Below are 26,274 nucleotides of genomic sequence, written 5' to 3' on the forward strand. Positions count from 1 at the left end.
AAATAAGTAAGCAACAAGATGGGTTGCATCTGTGGGTCTCAAATTACATGCTAGTTTTGCATCTTGTAAAACCATTTGCAGATAGTTACAGCTATTATGTCTCCACCCCTTTTATTATAGTGGCGATAAAATATCAGTAGATTTTATGACCATATGCATTCACTAAGCATGATTGAGAAAAAGACCTGTGAATTATGTCTTGTAGTATTATTGTCCCATGCAATGTTGAGCTTCTTTTTTGAAGAAGTTGTTCCTTCTTCTGTTGGTTGGTGGGGAGGCGGAAACTTTTACACTATTCTGGAGTAAAATAAATGAACTGCAGGACGACAAATGCCAGTTTTATCATTGGAAAAGTACCAGAGAGAAGAAAAGCAGCCTAGGTAGCAAGCAGTTATATGACCGTGTTTCAGATTAGACATTTCTCATCATGGGCCATGAAGGGTTAAAACAGCTGCAATGATGTGTCAAAGATTTACAAAGAGAAGGAATCACATTGGCTTCACTTGCAGACACAAATTAAGGAGTTTCGTGTGGCGTGTTTCTCCGAATGGAAAAAATATTGGTGTGGTTGCTCTGAGTTCGGATGGAATTCAGGGAGAATGTTCCTCCATCAGGCAGAAGAAATGCAGCAGACCAGGAATGTTAACTTCATGGACACGTTGAGGGAATTGTGTGCTTTTTGAGAAGGTCGCTTCTTTGCAACGATGCCCAGGGTTTTCCGATGTGCCATTACAGCTGTTCAGTCCCGTGCTGCAACTTGACGTTGGCTTCTCCCTTTGGTGGCAGAGGATTGAAGACGAGAATGTCGTGTCATTTGCCTGATTCAAAGAACCTCCTCGCCTGGTTCAGGCCAGATCCGAACAGACTGTCTCCTTATTCCCACCCCTTAGAAAATGCTGCACAAACACACTCCGTGCAGTGGTAGCACCTTGCCTCGCGCAGGGGAGATTGCTTCTTTGAATGGGCCTCCACATCTAAAGAAGCTTAAAGAAACGTCTTTTGCATTTGGGGGGAAGGTGCTTCAGAAAGAAGTCTCCCCCCCCCCAAAGCACAGGTTAAGCTGGCTGCCACCCAATTCCATATTAATAGGAACCTCAAGGAGGGAAACCCCTTAAAGAAGGTTTCCTGACCCTCTGAAAAGAACCCTTCTTTCTATGCTGCGTTTTATTTTTATCTATTCCACAATTCTTTCGCTACTATTTTATTTTCTGCTGCTGCTCATAATTTAGTCCTGCCCACAATTCCTTCAACATATAATATCTCCAGATGTCCAAATTGGGAGTTTATTCTTCCAAATCCAATTCATCCCTTAAACTCTTCTTTGCTGTCATCTTTGCCGTGTCCACGTGGATTTTAAAAATAATTCTTCTTTGGTAGCTATTCCTCCTCCTGGCTGCTGATCTACGTACATCATCTTGAGATTAATCCTCTTCTTTACAGCATCCATTCTTCTTGTTTCTCACACTGCTGAACATTGAGGGGGGGGGGGTCTCCTTAGAGACTTCATAAATGAGAACATGATCCTTTCCTCTCCCCCCCCCCCCCCGTGGCACCAGGAACAGCTCAGAGCTGGTGCGTCACAGTACTTCTTTTACAGAGAACTTTTGCAATCCCAAAACAATTAGGTAAAGATGGAGCTGTTGGCATGAATAAAAAAACAAGGGGCATATAAATAATGAGAAATATATCTGAATGAAAATGCCACCCACCAAGGCAAGCTGTGGATCATCCGCCAATCATATTGTTGTTTAGTCGTGTCCCACTCTTCGTGACCCCGTGGACCAGAGCACGCCAGGCCAATAATATATACATATGTATTTACCTGTCTGTGTTTGTAATAAGCACTAACATGTTTTTCCCCCTCCCTACAGCTGATGGCGTTTGTGTGTTTAAATGCTTGGTTAACAAGGATACTGAATATTGCCGTGTGGGAAAAGAGTCCATCTTGATTTCGCTCGGGTATAACAATGCCTTACTTCAATTCAGGTCCCATTCTGGTAAGTGATTGGCAACATTCACAGTTCTGTCCATGTCTCAGAGTTTCTCCCCCTTTGCCCACTTCCACCCCCCTAAACCAGTAACTTGGGTGCACATTCTTGTACACTGCTTTGCACACTACGAGTTCATAGAACTATAGAATTGTAGAGGTGGAAGAGACCCTGAGGATCAGCCAGTCCAAGATACTGAGTTATCAATATCTTCACAGGAAACCTGAGGTTTGCAGAAGTACAACTAGAGATGGGAAGGCCTGGGGGAAAACCGGAAAAATAACCAGCCCCCCTTTTTTCACAAAGCCATTTTTTCCCAGAAAAAAATGGGGGGGGACAGTTTGATATAGTTTGAATATTCCACACACATTTAGTTTGGGGAGGATGGTTAAAGGTAAAGGTAAAGGCCCCCTGCATGGTTAAGCCCAGTCAAATGCAACTATGGGGTTGCGGGAGCTATTCTCGCTTTCAGGCCAGCGTTTATCCACAGACAGCTTTCTGGGTCGGGTGGCCAGCAGGACTAAACCACTTCTGGCGCAGTGGAACACCGTGACAGAAACCAGAGCGCACGGAAACGCTGTTCACCTTCCCACCATGGTGATACCCATCTATCTACTTGCGCTGGTATGCTTCTGAACTGCTAGGTTGGCAGGAGCAGGGACAGAGCAACGGGAGCTCACTCTGCCGCAGAGATTCGAACCACTGACCTTCCGATCGGCAAGCCCAAGAGGCACAGGGGTTTAGACCACAGCGCCACCCGCGTCCTGCAGCAGCTAACTGTAGGCTCTTGTTTGCCTCTATGTCTGAAATCTTTTACACATTGGACAGCCTTTGACATCTGTTGCTCCATGGAGAATTGAACAGAAAGGGTTTCATGCTTCTCCATCATGGTGGCAAATTCCTCTAAAGCGGTTTCAAAGTTTTACACCCTCATACTGTGTTGGAACCAAACAACTGGGCAACATTGTTTTGAATATATGTTGCTTTTTAAGAATACCCAAGGATGTCAGACATTCTCAGACGTCAGGCTATAGAGTATAGGTATCAATATCAACATGTTTTTCTGACAACTTGAAGATGTTTCAGACAAAACTTGAAATCACAAGAAACATGCGACTTCTATCTAAAGCAGCTGCTGTGGGTTTTTCATAATGTCTATGGGACCATGTTTTTGAATTTTCAAGCCCCCATGTGACTTAATTGGCTGCCACTTGCATGAATAGGAAGGCTCAAACATGATTTGTTAGTTAATTAGTAGATTGATAGCCCTCCTCCTTCTGTCCTGGGACTCAAGGCAGTGGGAAGGAGGGTTCTCAGGGGGTCTCCCATTCTTGCACTGACCAGGCCGGAACCTGCTTAGCTTCAGCAAAGTGGTGCATCATGTTCTTACGTGCTGGATATTGCAGGGTAGATATTCAGGGTTGCTCTTTTGGGCAGCAGACTTTCCACAGCAGCCAAAGATGCCTTGGACCACAGGGCCTTGGGGGAAGCACTTCCGGTTTAGTCCTCAGTCAGAGATTGGGCTTCAGCTGCTTTGCATCTCTGACCCAGTTTAAGCTTCTAGTTGAACAAGGCATCTTTGAAGAGCAAATCTTCTAATTGTTTAGAACGAAGTCTATTTGTAAACTTCCCATTGCACCATTGCGTATGACTTGGAGAGTTATGTCGATTTAGATTTCCAGACCCCCATTTCACCCGTCTTTCTGGTGGCGAATGGATGCCTGCCCTGAATTCATGCAGAGGACAGAGCTCTCCTCATTGCTTCCGTTCCACCGTTTAGACAGCTATAAATCCTAGATGGTTTTCTCTGTTTCCCGAAGAACATGTGTGCAGCATCTGAGTTGCATCAAGCAAGCCATAAAATTGACTGCCAGTGTGTCTTGTGCATATCGTCTTGTCTTTCCCAAACAATGGCCGTCTATTTAGAGCAGCTCATCCGAGGAATATTTTGCCCACTGGCTCATGGGGTGTACTTGCTGCCATCTTGAGTGGAGCACAGTTCAGCTGAGAAACAAGAGGACTGGTGTCAACACTGGTTTCAGAAAGGCTGGGTCAAATCTTGCAGTACAGATCTCTTGCATTTATGCTACAGTGTTGTGGACATTTGGTTGGCTTCAGAGAAATGCCAGCCTGGGCTGTGGCAAGGGTGGCTGAGAGAGCGGAGGAGGATTTCTAGAGAGCAAGTGGATGCATCTTCTATATGCAGGTCCATGCTATTTTTAAGATCCCCCCCCCTCCACCACCACAGCCCCCTTCACCACAGCTCATCCCATTTGGCAGAAGCTGCATGGCTGCTGCACGGGTCGGGTGAGCCGGGCTGTAGAGCGGGGGGGGGGGGCTGATCTCGGTGGATTCCCCAGCTGTTCTAGTGACACATAAATCAATGGAGGTCCACAACTCTGCTTTCCCCAGTGAGCTAACCTGTCTTAAGGGAAGGAAGAGGCAGATGAAAGAGCACGGAGTATAATTTGTGGCTTGCTGTTTGCACCTTTAGTTCATCAGCAGAATGTTGCATGGTGTTTTGCAGAGGGTGGAGAGCAGCTTCTACTGCCTGCTGTTTCACATGATGCTGTTTAATATAAACAACTGTAGTTTTGCATAGCCAATACCATTCCCCCCCCCCCGGTACCCTAGCAAAGCCTGCTGTGAATTTGAGTGGCCCGCCTTTCAGGCCTCTGCATTTAATTAAATTCACCGTTTCTGTTTCAGAATATAGCATGTTTTCAAATGTGCTGAAGAACTGCAGGAATTGGAATAAGGAGCACTCTGTGTTCAATCAGAGAACCGAAGAATCCTCTGCAGCTCAATATTTTCAGGTAGAGGTCCATTGCATCACAAACCTAGAAGAGGTAAATTCACTACTTTCCCAGCGTTTCTGCACTTCCTGCTCAGAGCTGGTTTCTGCAGCCATGACTTTGCCTTTCTTGTGTGAAGTGCAGCAGGCAAGGGGGGAAGGGCACAATTTTATATATTTGTTCCTGTTTTTCCTGTTTAGTTTTATGGCTGCTTATCCCAGCAACAGAACATGATGCAGGATTTTGTGAGGACGGCCACATATCACAGAGCAATACTACAGAACCATATAGATTTTAAAGATAAGGTAAGCCCTGTTAGAAGTCTGCCCACCCCAATTCTCTCTCTCTCTCTGTAAAATATTTTTTATTGAATTTTCCATTATAACAGACATTGCAACAAGCCAAAACCACAAAACTACCGAAGAAAACCAAACAGAAAATATTACAGAAGGAATACAGGAAGAAGACAATGTTACATGATAAATGAGCACCCTTAGCAGTTTTCCGTCAGTGATATAAAAGAGAGCTCATTTGATCCTGTAGTAGGAACTGAAAATAAGATCGCCGTGTTTGCAAGTTTGAGTATCCCCTGAATCTCTGTACCTTGGTTCTCAAACTGAATCCGTTCCGGAAGTCCGTTCCAAAACCAAGGCGCGCTTTCCCATAGAAAGTCATGCAAAACAGATTAATCCGTTCCAGATTTTTAAAACAGCCATTTAACATGAATTTTACTATCTAACAAGACCATTTCCATAAAATGAAAGCAATAATCAATGTACTGTACTATAAAATAAAGAAGGCAGTATTGTAGATGATAAAAAATATATATTCATTTTTTGCCTTACCTGCACTCATGACAGTCGTTGGGTGGATGGGGGGGGGGGGCGGGGCTTTTATCCATTTCTGCAGTCACACAATGAATCAGTCAGTAGCTGAACTGGGTTCCACACAGTCACAAAAACAAACTAACTGAAAAAGCCTCAAAAACAAAAACGCAAAATAAATAGCAGAAACAAAATTGCCAAACTTAATCCGTTCTGGAAGTTTGTTTGACTTCCGAAATGTTTGAAAACCAAGGCGCGGCTTCTGATTGGTGCAGGCGCCCCGGAGACAATAGCTGACAGCCGCGTCAGACGTCCAGCTTCCGAAAAACGTTCAAAAACCGGAACACTTGCGGGTTTTCGGCGTTTGGGAACCAAGGTACCACTGTAACAAAATTGGACTGATTATAGTTGGAGCTGTGGAAATGCAACAGGATTATTTTCATTAGACTGTAAGACTCATTTTTATCAAAAGTACACTTGAAGACTGGCATGTGGTACATGGTTTCCACGGTAACATTAATTTTCTGGTGCATGAGGAAAAATTTGTCCTTTATTGCTTCAGGTTTCTCATTTGGTCTTGAACCAACCTAATGACTCGCTTTTTAAGCCTGTTAACTCAGCCATGCTGTCAGATTTTATGGGGAACCAAACTAGAACATTCTGCATGTCAGAAACACATCCCAACACCCCCCCCCCAAACATAGCCAGTTGTAGTCTTTGCTCCCCATGGGAAGGCTATGGATTTCCCTGGAGCAAGAGTCTGGGTGATTTACCACTTTACAGATTTTACTGCACTTTCGTATGGAGATGCAAGCAATGAAGTGGCATCTGAGATGCTGGCAGAAATTTTGCAGCCATCACTTGAAGCTTATACTGTAATGTGGGTTTATTACATAAGTTAGATCCATTGAATGAGTAAAAGGTGAGAGGTTTTGCTTTAGGGGCTTACAGAATTAAGCAATTCTCTGTTTAAATTTAATTTACCATGTTTGTATTAGAAACAAGTGTAAAAAAAATTTAATGGAAAGGTGTACTTTGATACTGTTTTGTTGTAAAACTTGATTGACTTCCTCTTCAAAGAAAATTGATGCTTGGCTTAAAGAAATACTATATAGTATTTTAAAAATATATACTATCATAGCTTTTTAGTGTATACCAGAAGGTTTTTTTTTTCAGGCTGTGGCACATATAGCAAGGAAAGGATAGCTTGGGATCCCTGCTAGAGTGGGAAATCTTCATTTTGGAAAGCATTTGTCTCTTGTGCCCTCCAGCATACGGTACTACTTTCACTCTTTCTTCAGGTGAACAGATCTGGCCACCTAAGCCAGTTTATCTGCTTTTTTCTGATTGTGCATCATTCAAGAATCTAATAGGCTCAGTTGAGTGTGTTTTATATTCAGTGAACGCAATAAATTTAATTCTTGGATCACAAATGGAGATTATTTCTCCCCTTCTTTTGTTTCAAGGTGATCCTAGATGTTGGCTGTGGGTCCGGAATCCTGTCGTTTTTTGCTGTGCAGGCTGGGGCGAGAAAAGTCTATGCAGTGGAAGCCAGCTCTGTGGCCAAATATGCTGAGGTGAGCACATTGGATTGGGTCCCACGGCTGAATGAGTTTGGCACGCTTTGCTGTGCGCAAGAGAAACAAGATCTGCATTGATGTGCTGCAAAATGAGGAGGGCCAGCAGTTTGAGTTGCTGTTGCCCATCAAGTGCTGCTTCTGTGCAATCCTCCTCTTTGTTTTGGGATGGAGCCTAGACTTGCTTTCACTGCAGGACCTCTGTTACCAGGGGAGGGCAGTTTTCTCCCTCCCTCAAGGTCTTTAAGCAGAGGTTAGGCAGCCATCAATTGCGGATCCTCTCGCCTGGATCAAGGAGTTGGGATTGATGATCTCCAAAGCCCCCTCCCTCCAGCTCTGGTTCTGGTTCTTTAGTCCAGGACTAAAGAACTTTTTTAGTGGGATGCGGGTGGTGCTGTGGTCTAAACCACTGAGCCTCTTGGGCTTGCCGATCGGAAGGTCGGCGGTTCAAATCCGCATGACGGGGTGAGCTCCCATTGCTCTGTCCCAGCCTGGACACGCCAGTGCAAAAGCACGCCAGTGCAAGTAGATAAATAGGTACCTCTGCGGCGGGAAGGTAAACGGCATTTCCGTGTGCTCTGGCCTCCGTCACGGTGTTCTGTTGCGCCAGAAGCAGTTTAGTTATGCTGGCCGCATGACCCAGAAAAGGTGTCTGTGGACAAACGCCGGCTCCCTCAGCCTGAAAGGCGAGATGGGCACCACAACCCCATAATCGCCTTGGACTGGACTTAACTGTCCAGGGGTCCTCTACCTTTTAACTTTACCTTTTCTTTAGTCCAGGAGTCCCAGTTCTGTTTTCAGAGAGGTGCATGGAAGAGGAGTTCAGAGATATTTTTTAAAAAATAATTTTGTAAATTGTGTGTCATGGCTTCTCAGTTTGTATTGTGTTATTTTATGCACTGTGACTCGCTGTTATTTTTATTGATTATAGTTTAGAAATTATTTATTGCAATTAAGAGTGAATTTCTGTTTAATTATCATTTGCTGATATTTAGTTTTATTGTATGCCATTATATTCTAATGGATTGTTGAATATTACTTTTATTTTATATTAGTTGTTTATTTAAAGCTACGTTTTTATAGTGGCGTTTCTGTATTGGATCAGATTGTTATAAGGTGTGTGATCTTTGTTGTTTCTTCAGCTTGTAAACTGCCTTGTGTGCAGTAATATAGAAAGGCCATATACAGATTAAAAGTGAAATGAAAGTGAGACAGCCAGCCCATCAATCTGCAAAACAACCCATACAACAGATGCAAATCTGGAAGGGTCATGTGTCTCCCATAGCAAATGTAACTGAAACTTTACAAATAGCTGCTTTGGCAAGTCTGTTCAGTGGAAAAGTCCACTGAAGATGCAGATATTTCACTGAATTAGTCCTAGTCAACAAAAATTGCATATGGCTCAATAATGTAAAAAACTAAATTTATTTAGAACCTTCCATTGCATGACTATGACCTTTTGTGTACCTGAAACCCAGTGAAAGCATTACTGTCTGAAGCGCCGGTATAGGAGGCCACAACCAGGCAGCTGCCTCTCCTGTTCCTTGATGGACTTAATAGCATCAACCAGGAATGAGTGACATGTCCACCAGTTGGGGGTGCTCCTGGCACATCCCCAACAACTTTCTTCGGGAAACAAACGATGTCATTGTTGCCAGTTTTGTAGACCAGCCCAGTAGGGACAAATCAGCAGACTGAAAAGTTACGCAAGTCTGGAGTTTAGGAATGGGAAGAACTGAAATCTGCGCATAGTGGTTACTACCTTTCCCTTTTTAAAAAAGCTATATATAGATGCCATTCAATTAAATGGCTCTGCAGTTTATCCAAAACTCTGGATATCTTAATATATTGGCTGTTCCTGAAGTTGTATGGATTGTAATAGAATGCAAAATAATTTGGATTAGATTTAAAATTATGTGCTGTGTTTTCATGTCACAGACATTATTTGGTTGAACATAGACAATTATAAATGACCAGCTGGTGTTTTCAGTTCAGTGTGCCAAGTTTTCTCCCGCACGACTCCCTAATTTAGACTTACAGTTGAAATGCTGCGATCCTAAGCTCAGCTGGAAATGGGCTCTGCCGAAACAAATGGGGTGTTTTTCAGATAAACGTGTTTAGGGCTGAGATTTCAGCTACTTGTATAAAGATTAAGGAAGAATTTTGTGTCAAGCTGAAGGGAGTTTATGGCGAGCACTTGAACAAACAGGACATGGGGGCAGCTATGCATGAGGAAGAGTTGTCTATGGGGAAGAGGTCAACTTGTGCTGGGGATCATTAGAAATAAAAAATTGGCCCTTGAGGAATACTGAGGCAGTTAGCATCTGAGGCGGGGGGTGGGGGTGGGAATCTTTATAGGAGCCTTTATTTTCCAAAGAGGCCCAAAGACAAGAAGTGATTGTTCTTGTAGATGCCAATGTCATTGTGCTGCCAGGATAAGGGTTTATACTGAACAAAAGGTGAAATTTGGAAAGGTAAAAGGGAATTAAGTTGCTAGTTTTGTTCTGTTAAGCCTCTTTTTCAGAGCATTCTTGATTTAATATATTTTATCTGCCTTCCTTCAACACATTGACCTGGTTTACGTGATCGAATCCTGTCTTAATAAGACAATGCCTGTGAACGCAAACTCTTGAGTCCCCACCCACAGCTCCTTTGCTCCTTCCTTCCATGTGTGTGAGGAAAAAAGCAGAAAGCCACAGTTAAAGCATGGCTTCCTATTGTGTGCGAAAGAGGAGCTATTATGGTTTATGGCTTTTACACAACCCAGGATTCCTAAGCCAATTTTAAAGCCAGTTTCATATCCTAGCATAGTTGGAAACGCTTAACCATAGTTTTTTTGGTTCACACATCATGGGAAACTGGTACTTCCTAGTCACCCCCTATCTGCCCCCCAGATTATAGGAGCTCCCAGAAGAGAGTCTCTGACTTTAGGCCACGGGCATATTTGTTCAAGAGATGGTGCTCCTTCAGGTAGCTAAGGACCACTCCGTCAGGGATTGTGTGGTGCAATGTACTGCACCCAGTCAATGCCCTTTATGGTTGCTATGTGTTTTATTTCTATTGAACAACAGTGAAAATGATGGAGGATCATTGCTCAGGACAATCACAATTACTAGAAGCTCGCAAGATCAGGTAGTAGAAGCCATTTTCGGCATGGGCCAACTCCTTCAACACCAGTTGGGAAAGTTCAAGATTTGTTTGTAAGTCCACTAAAATTGCCAGCTGTGTACACCAGAAACGGCCCACATTGAGCTACATCCCAAGAGAAAGAGGAGGGTCGGAGGGTCGGCGTACCACCATAGTCCTTGGGTGGGCCATCTGGCAGTCATAGGATTAACAGTTCCAAGTGCGTCGTCATGCCAGATAAAATAACCATTTTCTAGCTGCTTTATGAAGCACTACAAAAAGCAATATTTTTCCAGCCTCTGCATTTCAACATCTGATGAGATTTTCTAGTTTGTTTCCCTCATCCCAAGCGAATTCTTTAAAAGTCTGTGGCCTTGTTTCAGCAAGTTACTCGGCTGCAATCATAATCCTCAAAAAGTTGAGTATTTTAAACTGAAATCTGTTGAATTTTGCCTGCTTAAGGTCAGGCATGTGATCAAACTGTTTCAGTGCTTCTCTGTCTGCCAGTAAAATAGATCCTGCTCTGGAAATTCTGGTTAAGGGCAGGTAAGAAATAATAAGAATAAAAATAATAATAATAGGTAGTGGTTTGTTTGTTTTTTATATTAATTAGTCACTTATTATCCCAGTCTTCCAGCCAATGTACAACATAAAACAAGAAATGATCAAAACAGATAAACTACAACATCAACGTTGTATTTGTTTTTAGCAGCTGTGGAAGGAAACTCGGCTACAAAGGTGGCTTGAGGCATTCTTTGTGTGGGCTTCTACAGATCTTCTGAATTTGCCTACTTGATGGCCCCTCATATTAGGAGATTTGAGTGTTAGAAACTCAGATATATAAGCTAGGTGCCAAACGGCTCCTTAAACCAAGGTTACGGTCGCCTAAACGGAATGCCTGGTTGCCATTTTTGGACAAGACGGCTCGAAAGTCTTATTTTTTAATATGACTTTTTGATTCCTGGCATCCGTTTGGATTGTGTAGATAAAGTATAACGGATAGAATTCAACAGGATGTCTTGTTAGTGTGTGGAAACAGTCTAGATCCAAGGTTCCCCAGGGGTGCACCTCCAGATGGTGGAGGCGTCAGGCACCATCCTGGCACCTGGGCATCTTCACTTGGTCTCAAGGGGCTCATAGGTGCAAAATGTGCCTGGCGCCTGCCTAATTTCAAATGCTGGGAGATTTGGGGGAGGTGTCATCAGTACACAGATGATGCTAGCTCTGCTTCTGTTAGCATTCAATTGGTCACGGCATTCTGCAGGTGAGAGACTTCTGCAGGTGCCATCGTAGCTGAATGTCCTTTCTTCAGGGTCTTCAGTACTGTGGCACCTGCCTTTTGAAATTCCTCCTCTTGAATATTCGACACGTGCCGCCTGTTGTCTTTTGGAGGCCTACAGAAGACCTTCCTCCTCCAACCATCCTTTTAGGTTGAGATCCTTTCCTATCTACATCTGTATTGGAATTGTTTTTATCGCCTTTTCACTTGTTTGTTATCCTGAGCTCCTTTGGGTGGGATGTAAATCAAATGAATCTATTTAATAAATACGTATTATTTATGGATGAAAGAAGCTAATGTAGTTTGGGGTTTTTTATGCCTCCTCATTACAGATTCTAGTACAAAGTAACAATCTCTCTGATAAGATCAGCGTTTTGACGGGGAAAATTGAGGAAATCTCCCTGCCTGAGAATGTCGACGTCATTGTTTCTGAGCCAATGGGTTATATGCTGTTCAACGAGAGAATGCTGGAAAGTTACCTCCACTCCAAGAAGTGGCTGAAGTCAAATGGTGAGTCTGTGTTCCCCAGGAGCGAACTGGAGATCTGGAGAAAAGGAAGCATTTACCAACTTGGATCAGAGTAGTGGTGATTTTGTAGGGTCTTTGGGATACAACCCCCCCCCCCCCCCCGGCCATCACCACTGTCAGAGCTCGTGTTAGTCTCTTTCTGCCATATTTCATGTTCCCGATTCCTTCTCGATTTATGCCTTATATCCTCCACAGTGCAATAATCTGCAGATGAGACCATGCACCGCCAAGGAGTTCTGTTTTCACTTTTGTCTCCACATACAGTCTTGGACTGCTAGAGAGAAACCCTGTCTCAAGTCCACTAAGAAACAGCTGAATTTATATTAGAAGCAAGCCTCTCACTCTGAAACTTTCAAGATGATTTCATTCTAAAACAGTTTTCATCCTGGGGAGCATCTGGACTAGGGAAATGACAGGATGGGGGAAATTTACAGCCCATTTAAATGCGCTTCAAGGCAGCAGGGGCTTCTCTACAGAGCACTTGTTTAGAATGCTTTGTAGAGAATGTCTGGACAATTATGTCTTGATTTTGCAAAAACAAAACTGTTGGTTGCAGCATGGAATAGGAAAGTCTGGCAAGATGTTTGACTTAATGCCAAGTCTTCCTCACGATGCAGCAAATATCTCTCTTAGTCTAAATATTTAAATAATAATAATAATAATAATAATAATAATAATAATAATAATAATAATAAATTTTATTTATACCCCGCACTCCCCGGCCAGAACCGGGCTCAGGGCAGCTAACACCAATAAAATTACAATAAAACGTAAAAGAAAAAGAAAAAACAGTTAATTAAAATACGTGTTAAAATACAATTTAAAATGCAGCCTCATTTTAGTAGTAGCCCATAAATCAAAACCATAAGGGGAGGAAACATAAGGGTCAAGCTGAGTCCAAACCAAAGGCCAGGCAGAACAGCTGCTCCATCTTGCAGGCCCCTTGGAAAGATGTCAAATCCCGCAGGGCCCTGGTCTCTTGTGACAGAGCGTCCCACCAAGTCGGGGCCACTACTGAAAAGGCCCTGGCCCTAGTTGAGACCAATCTAACCACCTTGTGGCTCGGGAACTCCAAAGTATTGTTATTTGTGAACCTTAAGGTCCTCCGCAGGGCATACCAGGAGAGGCGGTCCCGTAGGTACGAGGGTCAAGTCTGTCAGTTCTTTGTCCTCCTATGGTGGTATATTTTGCTGCTTTAAAAGTTAGTTTCTTATTGTAATAGACGTTTAGTTCCTGATCTCTGTGCTTCTGATTCAAATCCTGCTTTAATGGCAGTGCACTTTGTACTAATGTTAAATCTTTTTTGTTCATGATATAAATGCAATGGAGCTGTGCTCCCCTTGGTTAATGATTTCTGTTTATAAAGCATTTTAAATCTATGCACTGTGAGATTGCTATCATGAAACAATTTACTCTAAATGAATACTGAATTCAGTGACTACTTGGGAGTAAAGAGTTTTAGGATTTCAGTCTGTAATCTCTACATTCTTTACAACGGCATTGCCTTATGACAATGCTACTCCCCATCTCAAACTGTGTTTGCAGAAATGGAACAATTTTCCTCCTAGCTAACATTGGATTATTCATTAAGTAGAAGTATAATTTCCTATACATTTCCTGCATCTCCTTCATAGGCTAGTTCATTTCTGCATTGCCAGGTGCACTTGTTTTAACCAATTCACTTATAAAAATGTATTATCCGGACTTATTTCCATAGTTGTTGGGTAGGTTAAGACCTTATTTAATGGAGGTATGGATGACTGAATCCTTGTCCTTCTCTGTTTGCAGTACAAGTCTGTAGGCTAATGTGCTCATGCTTGTGTGTTTTGCATTAGATAGTCTGTGAAATGGGCATAAGGTTTGTAAAATGTTTTGCAGTCTTTTGATATCCTTGATAAACACACAGCATCATTACCAGTTCCTTTATATTGTCAGCCTTGAAGTATGTTTAGTGAGTATCTGAAACTGTTGATGGTTTGTTTAGTGGCAATGTATTAACAATTATACGTTGAGTCTGTAGATAGTTGTTCAGAAATATTGTCCTTTTCCTCCAGCTGTAGAAGATGAATGAGGATATAATATTGCCTTTGATTTTAAGGAAGAAATTATTTAAATACCTAATCACAAATGAGTTAAAAACTGCACGGTTTGATCACTCATGGCAGCATATTTGACTTGCTGTCTGAAGTTATTTATTGTTGTTAATGGACTTACTGAAATGTGATCAAGAATTAGAGCATAAATTATTATCCACTCCGGAATGATAAAGAGATAAACTGTTTGAGATGGAGAGTGGATGATTACTGGATGTTTCCAACAAATGTTTAAGTAGGGCTACACAGAAGATTTGAACTTTGCTACTGTATATTATCTTTTGTTCACTAGGAATGATGTTTCCAACATTTAGTGACATTCATTTGGCTCCTTTTTCCGATGAACAGCTCTACATGGAACACTACTCCAGAGCCAATTTTTGGTAATGATTATTTCACTTTTTTCAAAAAAAAAAAAAAAGGAAAGGAAAGGAAAATGTCTTTTGCTCTGCAGCATAACAGAGGTCTCAAAATGAAACTGCTTCTTGGGATCCCAATGCAGTGGTGAATTGTATCTGTCAAAAGAAATTTCCTTATTTCCTAACCCATTTCTGTTTTGTTGATCTGCAACTGTGGCGCTTACAGCTGATTCGCATTTGTGCATTGATAACTGTTATCATGTGGTGGCTTGGCACTTTGAAGCATTTGCCGTGTGGTGGCTCTTCACTTGATGGCTTTTTCATTACGGGGCAGAGGCAGGACCTGTCTAGGAGAGAGAATGGCTTCATGCAATGAGATTATCTCTGCAAATAAGCTGCCTGTCGTCTACAACAGGAGACACGCTCCCATGCAGTCCTGCTCCAAGCAGGGAGACAGATGTGATGAGAGAACTCTTTGTCCTGTATTCAAGTGGTGGCCAGAAGGGCTTGGCATCAGTATGATGCAGCCGTCGATGGGCAAGTATGCTACCATCAAGCAAAAAGGAATCTCAGAACTGGCCAAGGCAGTGTTGGGGTTAGAGTTGCCATCCTGTGGTGTCCAGGATGCCTTAGGGCAGGCACGTCCAACTCCCAAGAGCCTGCGATCTACTCCCAGTATAAAGAAACTGGCTGTGATCTTACCATTGTCATTGGAGGGAGGAGGAGCGTGCGTGGGGTGGGTGGATTGCCCAAAGTTGTTGAGCTTTTTTTGGGGGGGGGGGGAGGATTGCACAGAGTTTTAAAGCTTTTCCCCCATACATAACTTTTTGTACACGATAAGGATCCTGCACTCTTCCAGGATCAGCTGGGGATCCCTGTCTTAGGGCTTCATGTTACTTATATGTCCTCATCTCAGCAACACTGATTCCTGAGATTGAAAAGGATTCGGGGCTGGGATCAGAAGATCTTGGGGTTGCATCCTGGCTCAAATTGAGGACTGGGTGGATGTGGCCACATCGCTTACATTGTCACAGAACTAAGTGTGCCTTGCTCACGTTCTCATGATGACACTTCTCTCTTCCGTGACACGGCCTTTTGGATTTGTATTAGGGGATACCTGAGAATTAAGTCAGGGTAACAATCACAACATGATCTGAGATTTGACCTAATATTTCCTCCCCTTTCCCATACCATAAGATCTAATTTAACTCTGTGTGCCATCGCACTGTACATTGTTCCTCTTTCCCAACCTATTATGTAATACTGGGGGGGGGGGGAGGCAGGAGTTTGAGGCAATATGCCATGCACTGGCATCATCTAAAATGTTGTTTTAAATCAGACATTACAAGGAGGGCTGTAGCGAAGATGCACAGTGGCGAGAGCTTCATATTGCTTGTGAAATCTAGTGAGAATGCAATAGGAATATCCTCTGTGACCTCCGTATACATTGGTTGCCCACTTTCTGCTTTGCAATTCCCCATTTCTTGCACTTTTCCTTGTAATGGAAAACACAACAGGCTAATGCAGATGGAACCAAAAGCTGCTGTAAAATGAATTGAACCACTGATTTGTTTATTATTAGATCATGCAGATTTTTCTTCCATTTCTACCTGAGGATATGGTTGAATTGTTCATATTTGAGTTTGCTCCATCAGAAGAGAGGTTGTGATTTGTGCAATGCTAATCCACGGGGTTTTGAAATCCGGCTTGTGTGGTGAGGAACCGATGGCCCTCCAGATATTGTTGGACCACCCGTCCTGCCAGCTTGGCCAATGGCCAGGGGTCATGGAAACTGGAATCCAACAACATCTGGGAGACGCCGTGGCTATCCTACATGGAGACGAGTATTTGTCATTCCTGCTTTGAACCATTCATGCTTAAGTAATACATGGAATTGGAACGAGAATATTCTTATTTTATGCAAAAAGTAAAGGCAGTCATGCTGGTGCATAGGAAACAATCCAAATCCCATATTATGACAGTACCACTCAGGTTGCAGACATGATCCGTTCCGGAGTGCTGTTCGCACCCCCAAAAGTCCACATCCTGGGTGGCAATATTGCGCTTCTGCGCATGCGCAAACTGCACAGACCACGCGGAACACTTCTGCACATGTGCGTGCAGCAAAACCCGGAAGTAAACACTTCCGGGTTTGCCGCGTTCGCAACCCGCAAAAACACAATCTGCAGCGGACGTAACCAGAGGTATGACTGTCTCTGTTGGGCCAACAAAATGTCACAAAAAAGAAAAAAGAACCAAGGGGGAAGAAGAGGGGAGAAGAATTGCAGGTGGGCAAACACACGTTTCTCCTTGCCAAGAAGCCTTGAGGCAGCAGCCTCTCACCTGTGTAGCATCTAAAGGAGCCTCATTTTGAAGGACGGTTACCTCCTCTCAGCAGACTCTGGTGGGTTGCCCATCATCTTTTCTTTCCCCTCTCTTCTTGCCGTGTGTGTGTGTGTGTGTGTGTGTGTGTTTTAACATGTAGCCTGATGAAGATTTCTGGAGAACTTGAAATCTTTCACACTGTTTTGTGGCATTTTGGTTGACCTATAAAGTGCTGCTTTAATTTGGATTTGGGGATTGAATTTTATGTTCATTCAAACTGACATTTGCTTCTGGATGCATCCGAGAGGCAGACTCCTTGCTTGCTTGTTCACTAAACTAGACTATGACATGTGCAGGCAAGCTCCAGAGATGACTCCTGCTGTGTGCATGTTGCTTACCTTTGGTGGCCATCCCATAGTAGTGCAGACAAGCAGGGCTTCCTTGTGGGAGGAGGAAGCCATGGGCACTTAGAGCTTGCAGCGGCCTCGGATGCCAATTGCTGTGTCCACTGGCAGAAGAGGACACAGACCGCTGAAGGATACGTCATTTGTGGAGTTGAACCTGATCTGTTGGTTTCAGCACCACCGTGTGGCTGCACCTTCATAGACCCAACTTGGACTTATTTATACTCAAAGCTTGTTTTCTGCACTGGGGGGTTTGCAAATCTAGTCTTCCGTATGAGCTGTTTTTCTCCATTGTTATCATTCTTTCTATTTCCTGTTCCTGTAATAACAAGGATAAGCTGAAATGGAATGGTGCCAGCCCATCGTTTTGTCGTTTTGTGTGTGCACCGTTTCTGTGTCCCAGCAAGCCAAAGAAGCAACCCAGATATTTGTTGCATAGCGATAGTTCATGCTTCGTAATCCTAATGAGCAGTCTGAGGCAGAAGCACAACAGTTTCATTGTAAGCTTTGGCAGATTAGAAGCCTCTCTGGAAGTATCAATGCATTGTGCCGTCTTGTGGCCTTTGGGTCTTCAGCTGGAGAAAATGTGAGACTTGGATTTCACAGGGGGTTTTTAAACAAGTAAAGGTTTTGTAAGAAAGTGAGAGAGACTTCATTGGTTTTGCCTGCTTTTTGAGTATGTTCTTAACATTTATACTGGCAGGGATGAAATCTTCTTACTCTTGCCCTTAAGGAAAATAACTTACATTGATGTACAGTACAGTGGTACCTCCACTTACAAACAGGATCCATTCCTGAGGTCTGGCCGTATCCTGAAAATTTCGTAACCGGAGGGCTGCTTCTGCACACGCATGCAGTGCCAGAGAGTGCTTCTGCACATGCGCAAGCGGCAAACCCGAGGGTCCACTGTATTAGGCATTTGTAGCTACCAGACAGTAATGAGACATGCATTTTATAAGTAAAGAAACAAAGTCAGAAAGCCCTTACTCCATTAGTTTTCAGAAAGCCAATGAAAGCCATGATACTATCTACGTGTCTAGTTACAAAGTCAGAACGAGATTTGGACAATTTGCAGGAGGGGTACCAAACTGAAACGTAGAAAATGTGGGTTTGCAGGGAAATTGTGTTTTTTTGCAAAAAAAAAAAACCCCAAAGGAGAATGGCCTGATGTAAATAAAGGCTGCTGAAACCTCCTTAGCTATTAATTCTGAGGTTTGGGTGGCCGCCTGTCTTGGATGCTTTAGTTGAGATGCCTGCATTGCAGGGGGTTGGACTGGATGACCCTTGGGGGTCCCTTCCAGCTCTTTGGTTCTATGATTCTAAGATTATCTGGAGTCTATTGAGTTTCACCTGATTTTAGCCATACTGCTCCATTTTGCCAGGTTTGGGACAGAGCTATATGTTGTACCAACTTTTGCTAAATCTTTCAGAAAGTGGTGTCACCGGACGACACCACGTGGTGAATTTGCACTTCTGGTGATTTCCACAGCAACATTTGTTTACCCCAATGGGGGTTTTGTTTTGTTTTTTGAAATCCCAGGTATGTTATAATTTCTTATCCATTGAAGACAATGGAGATCAGATTTGAGTTAAATATTTCTCCAGAAGTCTTAGGGCCGTGCAGTGATGATTCCTGGCACTCGGCGCCTCCCTATATTCTGCTCTTTTGCACTGAGTGGTGACTGGAAATGTCCAAGGCACCAGGTTTTCAATGCCACAAGTGGGCAGATCTGTTTTTAAGACAACAATGTTGGCTTAGATGTCTTCTAGGAGCTGCTTTCCTTTCCTTTCTGGATATAATTTCTGGACATCCTTCATGCACTGCCTGGTTGGATGTCTGGCATGCGTTTGACTTACGTATTGAAGTATGTTTGACCGGTTGTTTGCTGCTTGATTTGACTGTGGAAAAGTGGCCGAGACCAGCGGGAATGGGGAACCCTTTGCCTTTGCTTTTGCCCCTGAAAGTCCGCCAGGGACCAGGGACCAAGTGTTTGGCAGCACTGCAGGATGATGCTACAATGTGCTTTTGCTGTCTTTCACGCAGCATCTCTCTCTCTGCCACCACATCACTTCAAGCCTCGCGACAGAAAGGCAAGAATGGCAGGTTCTCCAAACCAGGCTTAGGCTGTGTTTTTCCCCTTTTGTATTTTGGATTCTTACAGCACAACCAGCTCCCTTTAAATCCTTCTTAGCTGCGTGATGTACATCAGTAGCTGTTATTATTATTATTATTATTATTATTATTATTATTATTATTATTTCAATCTACCGATATATACTGCCCTTTACCCAAGGATCCCAGGGCAGTGTACAACATCAAAAACATAATTTACATGGCATAACAACAACAACAACAACAACAGAACAATCACAGAAAATTTCATAATAGCAATCCTTCCACATTTAAAATGTCACAGGCTGTTTAATGGCCAAAAAGAGGAATTTTTCATGTGGCACCTAAAGACATGTAATGATAGTGCCAGGTGAACCTCTCTGGTGAGAGCATTCCACAAACAGGGAGCCAAAAAGGTCCGTTCTCGTGTTGCCATCCTCTCGGAGAGGGGGGACACTGAGAAGGGTCTCTGGTGAAAAGCGCAGGGTCTGGGCCGCTTTGCATGCAGTTGATCAGCAACCAGCAGACAGGAACCTTGCCCCAAATGGGAGGTTGGCAATGGTCGGTAGTTGCATAGGTTTTCAGAATACTGTATAGGGAGGGGTTCTTAAGGAGTGGTCTTATCACTACCCCCTTCAAACAGGTAGGAAGCTCCCGCTCTTGTCAAGGGACATTGACCACCTCCTTCGCCCAGACAGACATCTCCTCTCTGCTGAATTTTATCAGCCAAGAGGGGCACAGACCCCCTGTGTCACCTTCCAAGACCCCTGGCTTAGCCCACCTTCCATTGCTCGACAGCCTTTCAGTCAGGGCTCCAATTTCTGAGCTCCCAGCCACTTCTTTAAATCAGAGTTTGCTTCGAAACACAAGGTTTGCATCTTGATGACATTTGCTGTTGTGTTGCTTAAGACTGATGAATGCATACAAATTTCAAGTTCTTCCTCTCGATCGTCAATTCCTGTTTGAAGTTAGTTGGGCCTCAAAAACTGGTCACTCTTGGGGCCTTGGGAAATAGTTATATGATAGCGACAGTCGTGGGGAGTTCTATGGTCTGTTGGGTTTCTTCAGCTGTGTGTGCTGCCCTCATGTGGGGCGCTGGTTTTTCAAAGGCTTCCAGCACGGAGGGCTCTTCCCTGGGAGAATTAAGCAGCAATAGCTCACCGTTGTTTGCTGAGCTCATTAATCCAGTACACAATGAATAACCCACAAGCTGCATGCTATTTGAAGAGGTTAGCTGAATGGAAAGACAGTATCTTTGCATATCAAAAAATATGCTTTGACCAGGCTTCATAGGTGGTGTGAAGAGTGTGCATGGCTCTGTGGCTGTTACATGCAGCTTATAGAGATTTCTCTGTACCATTTTCTTTCCTTTACAACTGCGTTATTTCTTCTAGGTACCAGCAGTGTTTTTATGGAGTCAATCTGTCCAGTCTCCGCAATGCAGCTGTAGATGAATACTTTAGGCAACCTATTGTAGTAAGTCATTTTTTATTTCCTCTCTCTTTTTACTTTGCCCTCCTCCCACACGCTGTTCCTCCACCTTCAGGAACTCAGGGTCTGGGGTCTGGGGGGGCGTCCCTAAGTTGCAGAACGGCCTCCCCATGGAGCTGCATCTGGCCCCTTCATTACGTAGCATCTGGTGAATGTGGAAGGGGCGCCTCGTCGCCCAGGATTTTGACACTAGGGGCGTATATTTGTAGGACCCACCTTATTTCTGTAATTGTAAGTTGTTTTAAACTGTTTGTGTTTTGTAATGTTTAACTCCACCCTAGGACCTGGGGTGACATGTGGGTTAATGTCAGTGATGATGATGATAATTTATTATCTATACCCTGCCCATCCGGCCGGGTTTCCCCAGCCACTCTGGGCGGCTTCCAACAGGAGATTAAAAATACATTAAAACATCAGTCATTAAAAACTTCCCTAAACAGGGCGGCCTTCAGATATCTTCTAAACGTCAGATAGTTTATTTCTTTGACATCTGATGGGAGGGCGTTCCGCAAGGCGGGTGCCACCACCGAGAAGGCCCTCTGCCTGGTTCCCTGTAATTTGGCTTCTCGCAGGGAGGGAACCGCCAGAAGACCCTCAGAGCTGGACCTCAGTGTCCAGGCTGAACCTCCTTCAGGTCTACTGGACCGAGGCCGTTTAGGGCTTTCAAGGTCAGCACCAACACTTTGAATGGTGCTCAGAAACGTACTGGGAGCCAATGCAGGTCTTTCAAGAGTCAAGGAGCTGTCAAGCGAGCCCAGGTTGACCACAGGGCAGGAAAGACTGTGAGGCATGGAAGGCAATTAGCTTTTTCTTAACAGAAAATAACAGCACAGCAGAGTTACTTAGGCTCAACTCAGTCCGCTTGAGATATGGCTGAAATGGACCACTGCCCCCCCCCTTCCCCTTCTAGTCTTTCTTACTCCAGATCCCTCCCCAGCAGACAAAGGCTGCGTCGAAGTGTGAGCTCCTCCTCTGGGCTTGTCTTGCCTGTTGTTAAGCAACGTGCAGGACTCTCCTCGACTGGAGTGTCAGGCTGGGAGGAGAGCCAGCCGGACTGGGACTGTCCTGCTGCAGGATAGCAGGGCAACCTCTGACTCTTCTCTGCCTGAGTCTGTGCTCACACTGTGACTCTCAACCTCTAGCCCTGTCCTGGAAGGATCTCCCTTGATCGCTCAGACCCCCGACTTCTAGCACCTCCAGCTCCTCCCTTCCCCAGGCTGCTCCCCAGTATCCCACCACCATGACCCGGGGTCTAAGTCTTCTTCTTCTTCTTCTTCTTCTGTGTCCTCCCTGGGCGGCTCTTGGATGGGAGGCAGCCCCCACTCTTCCTCATCCAGCCAGTCTCTGGCAGCTAATAATAATAATAATAACAATAGCAGTAACAATAATGTTATAGAACAGAGGTGGCATCCATGTAGAACATAGCTGCAAGTCACATGTTTGTTTTTGCTTTGCTTTCCCTTAAGGTCAACACCAGCGAATGGGTCATACCTTGTAATTTATTAATTAGCTCAGGGGTCAGCAACCTTTTTCAGCAGGGGGCCGGTCCACTGTCCCTCAGACCTTGTGGGGGGCCGGAATATATTTTGGAAAAAAATATGAACGAATTCCTATGCCCCACAAATAACCCAGAGATGCATTTTAAATGGTGGGACACATTCTACTCATGTAAAAACACACTGATTCCCGGACCATCCGTGGGCCGGATTGAGAAGGCGATTGGGCCGGATCCAGCCCCCGGGCCTTAGTTTGCCTACCCATGAATTAGCTGGTCATTATTTTGATCACAGCAAAGTAATTTTTTCTGAGAGCATCTGAGCAAACAGAAATGTAAAAGTCTGTTTGGAGTTGTTCTGAGGCAAATATTATCCCATTGACTGGTGCATAACCATGAGCAGGTTTTGTGGGTTGTTTGTAAGTGGAAGGAAGGAAACTTAAATTCACAGCTTCCTCCACTCCCACCAGCCCCAGTTAGCAGAACCAGGAGTCAGGGATGATGGGAGCCCCAACAACAGCTGGAGGGCACCATGTTGGCTTTCCCTGACGGAGTCGGTCCTGCATTGTTCACTGCTTTCTTCCCTTAAAAGTGTTTAGGGGTACTCTCTTTGACTCAAGAAAATCACCATTTTATAGTTCAAATCGCAGTAAATGGACAAAAGTACAAAGATTCACAAAAATGTTTAGTGGTGTGCGTACCCCTACATCCCCCCCCGAAAAAGCACAGGCTTTCCTAAAGCATTAACTGGGGGTGGTATGAAGGTCAGAAATGCCCCCTCGATATAGAAATCCCTCCGGGTTCCACATATAAGCAATGTGTATGTGGCACATATTTCTTTTAACAGAGATAGGAACAACTAAAATAGCATATTAAAGGGACCAAGAGAAGGTATATTACTGTATTGTGGGAGGAGGGATTTCCTGTTTTGTAAACCTGCAGCACCAGATGAGAGCAGGGGTCTGATTCTCTTTTTCTCCTCTTCAACCCTCAGGATACATTTGACATAAGAATTTTAATGGCCCGGACAGTGAAGTACACGGTCAATTTTACAGACGCAGAAGAAGAAGATTTACATAGGTAAGTGTCTGGAAAGAATCCTGCCTTTCCATGTCAAATAATTGTTTCTTTCTACTCTTTTCCGCTTACGAGCAAGCAAGGGACTTCGCCGTGTGTGTGTGCGGAACCCATTCAGGGTATTTTAAGCCTCTAACCCTTAATGGCATTTTAGCCTTGTGAATTGCTGCAGTCGACTAAGCACAGTTTTTAGGGTAAAATATAACTTTGCGTGAAGTTTTTATTGTTTTAAGTGTAATGACATCTGCCAATATAACCCTAACCCTAGTAAATAAAATGAAATCCAAAGTACGGTATAATAATTGAGTATCTAGGTAGATTTTGTTATAATAAAATTATCTTGGATAAAAAACTATTCTACTTTATTTCTGGTAAATGTATTGTGCTTAGCGGACTGGTGTCTAAATGACTGGTGATATTTGTAACTTGTAATAATGGATTTCAAATGTCACACTGGCAACTTTCTTCTCCCACAGAGTGGAAATCCCCTTTGTTTTCCAAATGATGCAGTCTGGGCTAATCCATGGTTTGGCCTTCTGGTTTGATGTGGCATTTGTCGGCTCGCTGTACGTATTCTTCTTCTTTGCTCCCAAAAGTTACTTTGGAACTTCACTTTAGAGGGAAATGACCCTTTCAGTTTGGCCAAATTTGGAACCTTGTTCAAGTTCTTCTCTTGCCTATTACATGGAGGAACAAGTTCATTTTATACATCTTTGTTTTAGAGATAGTCAGATTCCCATGGAGGGATCTCACCGTGTTATGTTTGCAGGAGGGCCCCATCTGTAGAAAACAGACTTTGCATGAAAAAGCCACTCATGTGTTGGGTTTTTGTCACTTGAATGTGTGAACGTGATGTATAGCGCCTCAAAAACAAACCAGTAATAGAAGGGCACCTCCACCTTCACCACACAGATGAGCAGCCTGGGTGGTGGTTTTTCAACCCTGCCCATATTATGTAGTCAGGTAATAGAACTGCAATGCATAAGGTTGGCCTTTTTGGTTTTTAAATTACATCATGCCTTTCAGCCATAGGCTCTCAGTGTGGCCACCAATTAAAATAATTGAAACAATGTGTCAAAAATGGGGGGGGGTTAAATTAAAACAGCAGAAGCAGTAAAACACATGAACACCCTAGGGGCTGGATAAAACCAGATTGAGCTGAAGTTTGCAGAAGCCTGGGAGAATAAAATTGGCTTGGATCCTTAAACTTTTTGCTTTGTGCACAGAAAAGCGTTGTGCTCCCAAAAGGGTTTTTTCCACAGTCTTCTCTGAGTGCATCTCTCCATCCATGAAGGGAAGCTGCTGTGTTCATGGACCAAGAATTTGGGATGTGAGCACCTTTGTCTTGGTCTTCTCTGAAGCTGTTTTGCAGATGTACTAGGTCTGCCTTCTTGATGCAAATTTAATAAATGAATAAAATACCTATGGCCTTTTAAATGTGCTTGTGGGAGGGAGGGGTGATTGGTTTGTTTCTGTTTCTGTTTTATTATGTACTTTGTGTTCTCATTTTGTGCTTTCGTGTTGCAAACAGCCCTGTGATCTTCAGATAGAAATTCAATGCACTAATAAATGTTTGTCTCTTTACTGGATTTCTTCTTTCCAGGGTGACTGTTTGGCTCTCAACTGCCCCCACGGAGCCTCTGACTCACTGGTATCAAGTCCGCTGCCTTCTCCAAACTCCTCTCTTTGCCAAAGAAGGGGAAACTCTTTCAGGGAAAGTCCTGTTTGTGGCGAATAAAAGGTAAGTAGCAAAGCACAGGCAAATTGCCTTGCTGGCAAAAGAGTTTCTGAAGCGCTGTGTGGGAGAAGATTAGTAAAAATTGATTATGTGAAACATCTGCAGATTTGTGTTAACGAACAGAACCCGCAATAGAAAATATGCTTTGCATCTCAAACCGCAGTGCAGAAAATCCATTTGTATATTCAAGTATCACAAAGACAACATAAAAAAATGGTCAGTCTTAACAGTTGTGCCAAGTGAATTTCCTTCAGAGATCTGAAGTTTTGCTGCTATTAGCAATATACTTGCTCCTAAATTTAGCACAGCAATATTGATTTGTGTTGTAGGGAATATAATGAGCAAGAGAAACATTTCCTTTTCTTTGAAGCGGCTTCAATGTAATGATTTTAAATAGGTAATAAACACTCATCAGAGTAACACACATATCTGCCCTCGGCTGCAGAATGCCAGTCTCAGTCTTGCTGTGGAAAGAGGTGAATGTATATGAAATGCTGTGACCTCCTATTTTTCAGCCAATGATAAATCCTAGGTGGCTTTTATCATTTGTTGTTGGTACTTGAGAGCAGGATTAAAGCAGGGAGGTCAATTTCTGATCCCTGTTTTAAGACTGCTCTGTTTACAGGTCACCAGCCTAAATATGTGTACTAGGTAGATGTTGGAAAAGAGGATTCTTGGAGTTCCTGTGGCATTTCCTCTGCAGAATGACACACCTGGGAAAAATGTAACTGTCTAGAAATGAGATGAGAAGCTGGAGTTAACGTAGATTAAAAGGGGGGGGTCTTAGAGCAATCAGCCTGCCTCACTCTCAGGTTTGAGTGTCCTCTAGCCGAAGTCCTTGCGTCAGGAGTTCTTTCTATATTCTATCCAACTATTCTTCACAGTCTACAGGCACTTTAATTATTCCTCATGGGATAATCTTGGTTACTTTCTGTCACCTTCAACATGGCAAAGTCACCAGGAAGAATCTTGGCCAATCGGGCTGTGGCAGAAAAGGTTTCCTCTGCCCAGTCGCTGAATTACCTGCAGAAATGCACTGCACATAATAATATTCACCTGCTG

At 43.6% G+C, this 26,274-nt stretch overlaps 1 protein-coding gene across 2 annotated transcripts in view; it reads left to right on the top strand.

Annotated features, from left to right (window-relative positions):
- LOC117060658 (histone-arginine methyltransferase CARM1-like) overlaps nucleotides 1–26,274 on the top strand; it is a 41,691-nt gene that overhangs the window by 12,321 nt on the left and 3,096 nt on the right. Inside the window, exons 2-11 of one of the 2 annotated variants that reach the window (XM_033173069.1) lie at nucleotides 1,872–1,997; nucleotides 4,698–4,837; nucleotides 4,984–5,088; nucleotides 7,074–7,184; nucleotides 11,922–12,099; nucleotides 14,503–14,593; nucleotides 20,806–20,887; nucleotides 23,392–23,477; nucleotides 23,951–24,040; nucleotides 25,078–25,215. In XM_033173069.1, coding sequence (XP_033028960.1) covers nucleotides 4,706–4,837; nucleotides 4,984–5,088; nucleotides 7,074–7,184; nucleotides 11,922–12,099; nucleotides 14,503–14,593; nucleotides 20,806–20,887; nucleotides 23,392–23,477; nucleotides 23,951–24,040; nucleotides 25,078–25,215 — 1,013 coding nt within the window. In that variant the 5' untranslated portion in view covers nucleotides 1,872–1,997; nucleotides 4,698–4,705. The remainder of the gene's footprint in view (nucleotides 1–1,871; nucleotides 1,998–4,697; nucleotides 4,838–4,983; nucleotides 5,089–7,073; nucleotides 7,185–11,921; nucleotides 12,100–14,502; nucleotides 14,594–20,805; nucleotides 20,888–23,391; nucleotides 23,478–23,950; nucleotides 24,041–25,077; nucleotides 25,216–26,274) is intronic. The other variant, XM_033173068.1, reaches the window with a different exon arrangement.

The sequence above is a fragment of the Lacerta agilis genome, chromosome 16 (genome assembly GCF_009819535.1).
Source record: "Lacerta agilis isolate rLacAgi1 chromosome 16, rLacAgi1.pri, whole genome shotgun sequence".
In the NCBI taxonomy this organism is placed as follows: domain Eukaryota; kingdom Metazoa; phylum Chordata; class Lepidosauria; order Squamata; family Lacertidae; genus Lacerta; species Lacerta agilis.